This window comes from Pyxicephalus adspersus, chromosome 10 (assembly GCF_032062135.1).
Source record: "Pyxicephalus adspersus chromosome 10, UCB_Pads_2.0, whole genome shotgun sequence".
In the NCBI taxonomy this organism is placed as follows: domain Eukaryota; kingdom Metazoa; phylum Chordata; class Amphibia; order Anura; family Pyxicephalidae; genus Pyxicephalus; species Pyxicephalus adspersus.
In genome coordinates, this window is record NC_092867.1 from 58,392,428 (window position 1) to 58,402,903 (window position 10,476).

At 45.6% G+C, this 10,476-nt stretch overlaps 2 protein-coding genes across 4 annotated transcripts in view; both read left to right on the forward strand.

Annotated features, from left to right (window-relative positions):
* Positions 1 to 8,809, forward strand: part of LOC140338992 (uncharacterized) — a 223,720-nt gene extending 214,911 nt beyond the window's left edge. Inside the window, exons 1-7 of one of the 3 annotated variants that reach the window (XM_072423444.1) lie at positions 2,925 to 3,452; positions 4,074 to 4,206; positions 4,337 to 4,504; positions 4,599 to 4,677; positions 4,794 to 4,891; positions 4,984 to 5,098; positions 6,949 to 8,808. In XM_072423444.1, coding sequence (XP_072279545.1) covers positions 4,129 to 4,206; positions 4,337 to 4,504; positions 4,599 to 4,677; positions 4,794 to 4,891; positions 4,984 to 5,098; positions 6,949 to 8,060 — 1,650 coding nt within the window. In that variant the 5' untranslated portion in view covers positions 2,925 to 3,452; positions 4,074 to 4,128 and the 3' untranslated portion in view covers positions 8,061 to 8,808. Of the gene's footprint in view, positions 1 to 2,924; positions 3,453 to 4,073; positions 4,207 to 4,336; positions 4,505 to 4,598; positions 4,678 to 4,793; positions 4,892 to 4,983; positions 5,099 to 6,948 lie in introns of those variants that run through there. The other 2 variants (XM_072423443.1, XM_072423442.1) reach the window with 2 other exon arrangements.
* On the forward strand, positions 140 to 1,229 carry LOC140339820 (uncharacterized; the record flags this gene model as incomplete). The annotated part of the gene is made up of 1 exon (XM_072424721.1): positions 140 to 1,229. A coding segment is annotated over one exon (1,020 nt), but the record flags the coding sequence as incomplete, so codon positions are not given.
* Positions 8,810 to 10,476: the final 1,667 nt, after the last annotated feature.

Sequence of the window (10,476 nt, forward strand, 5' to 3'; positions counted from 1 at the left end):
AATATGCTGTTTTTGGGATAATATCTGTGATTGTCCAGCAGGAGAACTTCGCACTGCAATTCTCAATCAAGGCTGTTTAGCTCCGGTCTGTGATGCCCCCAAAGAGGAAGCATCGGATGAAATCTGTGTGAACTAGAAAACTCACCTGGCTGCCTCTCCTCTCCCCTCCAATCCTGAGGAATCTTCCCTGGACAGCCTTCCTAATGACGAAAAAAGTGCAGACAAGGACAGTGGTAAGAAATGCCTCTGCTCTGTCTGCGGGAAACGTTTCAAGAGGAAATTTGAGCTGGTCAACCACCTCAGGATTCACAGTGGGGAAAAGCCTTTTGAGTGCCTAGACTGCGGGAGGCGTTTCACACTAAAGTCACACCTCGTCAAACACAAGAAGGTGCACGCAGTCGACCGACCATTTTCGTGTTCTGATTGCAGCAAAAGCTTCACCCGGGAATTGGACCTTCTTAAGCACCAGAAGATCCACACAGACGAACGGCCTTTCCCCTGTCCTGAGTGCGGGAAACGTTTCCTATACAAGGAGCAGCTCACCCGCCATCTTCGAGTCCACACAGGGGAGAAACCCTTTCCATGTTCAGTTTGCGGGAAACGCTTTTCAAACACCACCAACCTTGGTGCCCACCAGGTTGTCCACACCGGTGAAAAGCCATACCAGTGTTCAGAATGCGGGAAACATTTTACACATCAGTCCAATCTAATCAAACACCGGGTGACTCACACTGGCCAGCAGCCATACCCGTGCTCCGAGTGCGGGAAGAGTTTCTCTCGGAAAATATGGCTGGCCAATCATTTGCGGACCCACACAGGCGAGCAACCGTTTTCCTGCCTAGAATGTGGCCAGCGCTTTGCCCAGAAGGCCTGGCTCATCATCCACCAAAGGACTCACACTGGCGAGCAGCCACACGTGTGCTCCGAGTGCGGAAAGAGCTTCTCTCGTCGCTCCGGCCTTCTTTACCACAAGGTAGTTCACACCGGAGAACAGCCCTTTGCCTGCTCTGAGTGTGGGAAAACATTTGCACGCAAAGCTCACCTCGTCAGCCACCAACGGCTTCACACCGGAGAAAAGCCGTTCTCCTGCCCTGTGTGTGGGAAACTGTTCTCACAGAACTCCAATCTCTATTATCAGCTGAGAGGTCACCATAAGTGACGCTGCAGGGAAGAGACTGCACACATAATTTTTTCTAAAACATCTCAATAAAGAAAGTCTGTCTTCCCTATTCTTTCCTTCATGTTCTTGTGTTTTATCTAATAGCTCATAAAGAGTGCACAGACACCATGCATGTGCTGGGGTCTGTACCCCCGCTGTGGCCAATATTAGTGGGGTCCACCATCCCTGTGCTAGGTTCTGGGGTCTGTACACCTGCTTGGACAACTATGATTGGTTCCCACTACCCATACGCTGAGTTCCTGGGTCTTTACCCCTGCTGTGCTCCTTATTACTTGGTCCCACCATCCATATGCTGAGTCCCACTATCCATGTGCGGGGCATTTACCCCTACTGGGACAAATATGATTAGTTCCCAACACTGAGTTCCTGAGTCTGTACACCTGCTGTGCCCTTTATTAAGGCTTTTACCATCCATGTGCTGGGTTCTGGTGTCTGTACCCCTGCTGTGCCCATCATCAGGGACATATTGTGTACATCCAGGAGGAAATAAATGAAAGGATGTAGATGACTGAAACCTTTATATCAGGGGTTAGCACTCCAGCCTTTGCAGTGCTAGGTCCCAGGTTCGACCCCCAGCCAGGACATTATCTGCATGGAGTTTGCAGGTTCTCCCCGTGTCTGCGTGGGTTTCCTCCCACATCCCAAAAACATGCAGTGTGGTTAATTGGCTTCTCTCTAACAACTGACCTTAGACTACATTAATGACATATGACTATGGCAGGGACATTAGATTGTGAGCTCCTTTGAGGGACAGTTAGTGACACAACTATGGACTTTGTACAGCTCTGCGTAATATGTTGCTGCTATATAAATACTGTGTAATAATAATAAAGTGGGGGAATAGGATTAGCAGGGGGGGTTAGAATTTTCAATATGAAGCTGTGATGAAGAACACAAGGCCATGAACTTAAATTTGCAGGAGGAAAGTTGAATACAAACCTCGGGAATTGATATTTTACTGATAATTAAATTTTAGGTGTTACCCACAGGTGTCCCCCACTTACACCTCCAGAGAAATTGGGGTTTTAGGAAGACAAACAGGGTAGCATAGTATGACAGTTATAGTTTTGTGACAGATAGGTATAAATTTTGGGGCTCCACCCCAATGCTCCTTGCTATGTAGGTGTCCCAATCTGCCAATTCCAGGCTCCTGGGGGCACTTGTTTTGAAACAGCACCCACAATATTGTATTTTCACAAATTTTTGCCCTCATATCCTAAAATTCTTTAAAGCTGGACGGTTCAAATGTTGGGTACTAATAAAAATTAGGATACCCTGTGTATCTGGAAAATCTCAAGTCGATCGGTGATTTCGGACAGTGGTCGCCAACCTTTTCGGAGCAGCGGACCACTGAATTTAACTTCCCCTTTAGTGATGTCATGATGCCGGAACCCGTCCACCCTCTTATCGCAGGTCTGAGAGTTGTTAAGCAGCAGAATATGACAAGCAGCCTTTACACACACAGTTATCACAGTGTGCTCCTGATGACGTAATTGTGCACCCCTCCTGGGGGTTATACACGCCCACATGTGCACGCCCATCGAGAAGTTCCATTTCACAGGCAGCTTTTTTTAATAGAACAATGTTGACAGTGAACCTGAGATGAGGAAATCCTCAGCCAGTCATGCTGCGTTTCCCCTCCCCCTAAACTACATTACCCAGAACCCCTTGCTCCTTCTCCGCACTCCCTCCACTGTGTCAGTGTGTCATCAAACAAAGCCGGATCATCAGGAGGGAGGTAAGTCCCCACATCTGTATATCTGCTCCCTAAGTGTGGTGGGCGCCGCCGTATGTTTTTTCTGTGGTCACGCTTTGGCATTTTTTCCACACTTTGTTGTGTTTTGGAGCTGGATTGCAGTATGTCGGTGGCGGTTTCTGTCGCTTGTTTAAGGTATGCAATTTTAGAACGATTCGTTAATGGCGTATTCAGGATCCACTGTAAAGGAAGTGCAGGATTTATGGTGACAACATACGGCAGCTGTCGGGGGAATCCTTCTACATGTGGATGCTGGACTCTTCCATGAAGGACGGAGGGAGGACTTCCCTGGTTCACAATTGGCGCATATTTTAAATTGATGTCTCGTGTTTGTTGACAGCGGCCAGCCAAGCACCCACTGACGTCAGCTTCTTCCATAATAACCTAACAGAAACCTGGAAATGTTTGCTGCCTCTAACAGCCAACCAGCGATGATACATAGATGCGTCTACAGCATAAATACAAAATAAAGTCCCAGCAATGACTTTTCTCTTAATCACCCTTGCTAGATTCAAAGTAAGTGAACAGCAGGGTTCTTCTCATTGTGTGAACTTATCACACATGATGGCTCCAAGTTGTGGTGAGTTCCTCCTTCACCAGAAGAGAGGTTCTTCCAACACATTGGGACCTCACTGTGTTTCTCTTTTATTCCTGCTTGGGGGAATAGGACAGTCCACTCGTGTACCTGTTGTCCAAGTCTCACAAGGGCAAGCAGATGGCTTATGACCTATGGTTGTTGGTGAGTTCTCTCGTTGGGTTTGGACCACAGTTAGGACCAGTGAGAAGGTTCTCATGGACAGTTAGTCATGTGTGGGCTGGCATCTTTTGTACTTCTTGGATACCTGGTGGTGCCCTACGTTGGCTAAGGTATAATTAATTCAAACAAGTTGTGACTAGACTTAAAAATGTTCTCTAGATTTGACCATGGCTGTTTTTGTGGTCTATGTCCATTACCCAATGTGAGGCTTAGAAGAGGGCTGATCTATCCAGTGTGAGGGGCAGGGTAGGAATGGCCAAGGCACTGGTCAGGATTAAAGTTTTATTACAGTTGGATATTGTTTTCTTTTCTTGTTGAATATGTAACACCACCACATACCAAACAAAAATATTTGTAACATATTCTGTATGTATTCCCAGAAGGCAGCCGGGCACGGCACTCCCACCTTGGCTGAACACCACAAAAGTCCTCAAGATGGACGACAGTCGGAGTCATGTGACTGAAAAGATATTAAACCTCACCCTTGAGATCATCTACCTGCTCTCTGGAGAGGTGAGGAGGATTCTGCGAGGTCACATGATATTACTTCCATCTCTTTTAGTAAAACAGAGGCCTGGCTTGACAGATTTGTGGTCCCATTGAACGTCAAGTAATCTTTATTTGTTTTTTTCTGGATTCTTAGGATTATATGATAATGAAAATGTCGGGTGAATGTGTTACACGGGTAAAATATTTACCTGGAGAGAACAATTGGAGCCAAAATTCCTCTACAGATCACATTGCAGAAAATAATAAAGAGCAGAAGATTCTTGAACTCACCAAAAGGATCATAGAGCTTCTAACGGGAGAGGTAAGCGGTGCCAGGAATTCTGGGAATGGGTAATGACAATAATATTGTGTGTGTCACGATCCTATAAGGTGTCACTCTCTATTTCCTGATATAGGGATGGGGGTACTTAAAAGATAATAAAGACCTCTGTAAGGATCTGAAGACAGAGAATTGCCCTACCTTTACTTCGCAGGGTAAGTAAAGACTTTATTGTAGGGAAGAGAGCAGTACGGAGGGTCCACCTTGGTCCCCTATCATCCGATAAACACAAAGAAGCAGAAAATTCAGTTAGTGTGTGTGTTTCCTACAGATGGATCCAGTAACGGGAACCCACCAGAGAGATGTCCCCGTCTTCTGTATTCCCGGGATTCCACACAGGAAGATCTGGAGATTCCTCACCATCATCAGGTAGGTGAAACATGGTCTCCTCCATTTCCGAGTTAGTCTGTACCTTTTTTCACACTTCATTAGCTCACATGATGTTAAATTTGTCATCTTAGACTGAACTTCTTGTTGATATTAAAGTAGAAGATATGGAAGAGGGAGAAGAAGGGGGCTTTTCAGTGGCCTATCCACCATGTAAAANAGAGAAGGTTCCTTCAGAGATTGGTATAGGTGAGTTTGGACTCATTTCTCTCCATAGTGCAGATCCCCAAAGTCCTCCATTAGTAACAGTAAATATATTTCCTTCTTATTTACTCAACATGCTGAGGATTTTGTGTATGAAGCCCTTCGCCTCCGAACAGCTTGATGATCTGTACCGACATTTGAAATGTGTACAGTTTTTGGGTTGGGTTAGAATGTGGCCTTACTTACAGAATCATCATTCTAGATCAGGGGTCTGCAACCTGCGGCTCTTCAGCCTCCTTGTTGTGGCTCCCTTCGGCTGCCGCGGGGAGATCTCTGATGGGGGATCCCCTTCCTCCCAAGACACTGCGGAGGAGAGGGATTCCCCATCTGGTGTTCTAATGAAAAAAATCTACCAGTGAAATAAATCTACCACGGGGCGTGTACAAATGGGTGTGTACAATGATATCCCCCTCCTTTGAACCCCAATTCCTCTGGAATGGGGAGATGTACAAAACCAAAAATGTAGGTGCAAGTGGGGGACACCTGTGACTAACACCCCCTAAAATTTAATTGTTAGGCTATCATCAGAACATAAAGAACTCTGCCCATCAAAAAAATCTACCATTACACATTGCTGGAGGCACCTGAACCCCAATTTCTCTGGAACAGGAAGGGGGTACAGGTGAACAAAATTAGAGGCGCAAGTGGGGGACACCTGTGGCTAACACCTCCCTAAAACTCCACCCATCAAAAAACCCCTACCCTGTTACACATTGTTGGAGGCTTCTACCAACTAAACCCCAATTTATCTGGAAACGGGGGTACAGGTGAAAAAAATTTGAGGTGCAAGTACGGGACACCTGTGGCTAACACCTCCTAAAAATTCATAAAAACTCTGCCTATCAAAAAAATCTACCCTGTTACACATTGCTGGAAGCATCTAGCATCTGAACCCCAATTTCTCTGGAACGGGGGGGAGGCAGTACAGGTGACCAAAATAGAGGTGCAAGTGGGGGACACTTATGGCTAACACCACCTACAATTGAATCGCTAAGGCATCGTCAGAAAATAAAGAACTCTGCCCATCAAAATAATCTACGCTGTTACACATTGCTGGAGGCTTCTAGCACCTGAACCCCAATTACTCAAGATTGGGGGGTACAGGTGAACAAAATTAAAGCTGCAAATGAGGGACACCTGTGGCTAACACCCCTTAAAATGTCATCGCTAAGGCATCGTCAGAACATAAAGAACTCTGCCCATCGAAAAAATCTACCCTGTTAGGTTAGAAGCCTCCAGCTATGTAACAGGATGATACGTTAGAAGCTGGAGGCTTCTAGGGGCATAGTTTAGCGTTTAATTTATTTCAAAGTAGGCCTACACATGCACACTTGTTGTAACAGGTAAAATTAAAAAAATATTAAAACTTTTAAAAGTTTATAAACTGTGTTATGTTTTGCGGCTCCAGACTATTTTTCTTTAGTGGAAGAGGAGGCAAAATGGCTCTTTTGATAGTAAAGGTTGCTGACCCCTGCTCTAGATCATTCTAGTCCCAGAGAATATTGGTGTTTTTAGGTTCATCTCCAAGATCATCCATTTCATCTACAGATCACCAACTTGTTGGAAAAGAGAAGTTACTTGGCTTTCTCCAGCTCCAATACTTGCCCTGCCATGATAGAGTAGACCCCACTCTACAGTTCCTAAAGCTGTTCTTGACTTTATCATGCCTGTGAAATGGTATAATCAATGATTCATATGGAAACATACACACTATATTTTCACAAAAACTTTAATACAGGTCCCTGAGAACTGCATACAACCTGATGTCACTGGTGATCTTGTGCAGCTCCTCCAAAAGTGAATGACAGGTGGTCTTTACTATTTTTCCTTCCCAGCAGATATAGGTGACATGGAGAACCCCTCTGAGGAAGGAACCTTCTTGTCTTCACAGTGTAAGGCAGAAGATGATGATGTCACACAGGATTCTATAGCAGATGACCACGTGACGTCAAATCATCATCAGGGCCTTCACAATATAAATAGATTACTAGATTCCTCACATCCCGAAGAACCTTCTCCTGATGAATCAAACTCCATCAACCCAGAAAGCCATAACAGTGCAGAGCAGTCTCGGGATTCCGCTTCCTTCAAGGAATCTTCTCTTTGCCAGTCACCAGAGGGGAACAAGGGCCTTCTACAAGGTGACTCTGAAAAGAATGTCAAGCCAACGCAGCAGATTACCGTGATAGAGAGGCCCTTTGCCTGTCCAGAGTGTGGCAAGAGATTCGTTCACAAGCCAGACCTCGAAGAGCACCAAAAGATTCATACCATCGAGCGACCCTTTCCATGCTCCGAGTGCTGGAGGAGCTTTTCTCACAAGTCGGACCTCGTCCGGCACCTCAGGACCCACACAGGGGAGCGGCCGTTAATCTGCTCAGAATGTGGCAAATGTTTTGCTCAGAAGTCAGTCCTCAACCAGCAGCACAGAGTCCACAATGGCGAAAGGCCATTTCCCTGTGACTACTGCGGGAAATGCTTCAGCCAGAAGTCCATCCTCACCAAGCACTTAAGGACTCACACAGGCGAGCGGCCTTTCCCTTGCTCCGAGTGTGGCAAATCTTTCTCACGGAAGTCCATATTGGTGGCTCACCAGCGTTTCCACTCCCAGGAAAAACCGTTCCCTTGTCCTGAGTGTGGGAAGTATTTCCGACACAAATCCCACCTTGCTGAACACCGGAAGATTCACACAGGTGAAAAACCATTTCCATGCTCAGAGTGTGGGAGATGTTTCCGATTCAAGTCTGACGTGGTCCGGCACCTGAGGATCCACTCGGGCCTGAGGCCTTACCCCTGCCCGGAGTGTGGGAAGTGCTTCAAGCACCGTTCTGACCTCACCATCCACCAGAGGATCCACAGGGACGTCAAACCCTTTCCATGCACAACCTGCAGCAAAACCTTTGCACAGAAAGCCAACCTTCTCAATCACCAGAGAACTCACTCTCATTGAAACAAGAACTTTATTTTGTAGGGGGTTTTATCCAAAGAGGACAACTTTAGGCCAAAAATACAATTCAGAAACCAACCTGTAAAATGTTATTTAATTTTCTCTGGACAACAATGGAGTCATTACACCCAACCTCGAGCAATCTCAATTCATGGCTTGTCAGTGGCTAGAACGCGGTCTGTAAACCACCAGTGGAGGCACCATTGTGGGTCTGAGTCCAACCCACCAGTCCGAGGGGCTGCTCTTATGTATGTTTCCTGGTGGTGATATGACCTGAGCTATTGTTCAGGGGATTCAAGAATATCAGGAAAGTCTATAGAGCCAAGGATGTTGGATGGCAGATTTCGGAGTTTGCAGCCTTGGGGCCAAAGTACAGCTTCACCAGCACAGACTATGTAGGTTGGTTCCATGATTGTGAGGTTTCCTACAGATTCTCCAATCACCTCTTGCAATCCAAAAATGACATCAGCAGGGCCATAGGTTTGGGCCCACATTTATCCTCCTGTGTGTGTGGTGGGGTTATGGCAGTGAGGACAATACATTGTCAGCTCCTCTGTGCTTTCATCATCTCAATACGGGGACTGTGGATTGTGCTGCTTCAACATAAGGACACAAAATAAAGTTTAATAAAAAACAGAAGTGGTGGTTTAGTATGTGCTCTAGAAATCTTCTGGTGTGGGGTGTTTGGGGTATGCAATGTCTAGTACCTACAAAAGGTGGGCCATGGAAGGACAACCCATGTGATGGGGCTGGGGGGAAGTTTGTCTATATGGTCCAATCCCACTTAATGCTGGCCACGATAGAAATGTATTACCACACACAGTACAGGGGCCCATTCTGACCCCCCCTCTTCCCCCTCATCCACCGCTGAAAATAATTAAAATGAGCCTTAAAAAATGGTCCACGTAGCAATTGAAGAAGAAAGCCTAGTCTGAAGAGTTTTGTACAGATCACGGGTATGGCTGGGTGTGCCATTTACCTAGGGAAGTAATAGCAGCAGAGTGCATTATGGCTAGAAGGTAGGACAGAGTCACAAGGGGACCTACACAATATTAAGCCAAACTCTGAGCCTGCACATTCCCATACCCCCCAGCTGCATGCGGGACAACTATCCTGTGTGGTCCTGGGGCCCATAATTTTCACACACCACTCAAGACAACCAACGGAAGAGGATCGTGGAACTCTGTTCACCTTATGGAGGACCCTAAACCAATATATTTGGAGTACTTTGGGATTTAGAGCTGTAAAGTACAGGGGCCCCAGTTCTTTACCTGCTTTCCACAGGCTTTCTGTTGAGTAACAATGTTAGGCATAGCTCCCCATGCAGGGGGAATATTCATCAATACAACTTCTTTGATAATCACACACAGGTGTACACCCTCAGCTTTAGAAATCAATAGCTATGACATGTGTTGCCTGGGAATCTGTGATCACCTTCATGTTCTTCACAAATATAGAATTGGTTATAAAGTTTTTGTCAATTTCCTCAGAAAGTGGTTGGTACTGTCCACCATGGTGGGTGTAGAGGGGACACTAAGAATACACTAAACAAGAGGGGACAGTAAATAGTAAATGTACAGAGGAGAAGGACAATAAAGGGTTAAATTTCAATGGGATTGGAGGGGTAAGTAATGTGAATGTATGGTGGGTGGGAAAACCAGGTTGCCTTTTGGGGACCAGACAATGACTACAAGAAAATGGCTGCCTGTGGCTGTTCATTTGACACTGCAGGGAATTTGTGTATCCTGCTCCCTGATGGCCATATTGGATTGTCATGCTGCCACAATGAGTGGTTTAAAGAGGAATATTCTAAAAAACAAAACAAAAAACACCTTCAATCCCGCAGAGCAGACCGATAACTCTGGGGGTGTCAAGCATCTGGTCCCACATCATCCCAACATTCGTGCCGGAGCCAGCTCTCCGGACGCTGCCGTCTTCATCTTCTGCTCCGGGTTCTTCATCCTACGTCTCTACCCTTTTAAGTAAAGTGAAAATTCCGAGTATAGATACGCTCTAAGGTCCATGTGATTGAAGTGGGTGGGATAATAGCGGCCTGCAGATGGCAAGTGTTAAGGATGAACAAATTTCCCTCTTAAAGGAAAAGAGACTTCATGCTATAGATGAAGCTTTTACAGACACATGAGTGAGAACAATCAAATGTGGTTATTGTTCCGATTTATTCAGAAAATATGGTGGTATTTATACAAAGTAAAGTAGACGGTAGAGAAAAGTAATTAAAAGTAATCCTTAAACAGTGATCTTTCAGGAATCTAGAGTCATTGATGACCCTAAACAATGCATGGCCCTGATATCCAGGCTATCTCCTCTAATGCCCCAGTTTATTAGTCAATGTTTCTGATTTTTACTTTGGTTATTGTTACACAAAAGAAACCTAATGAGATTTACAGGCCAATCACTC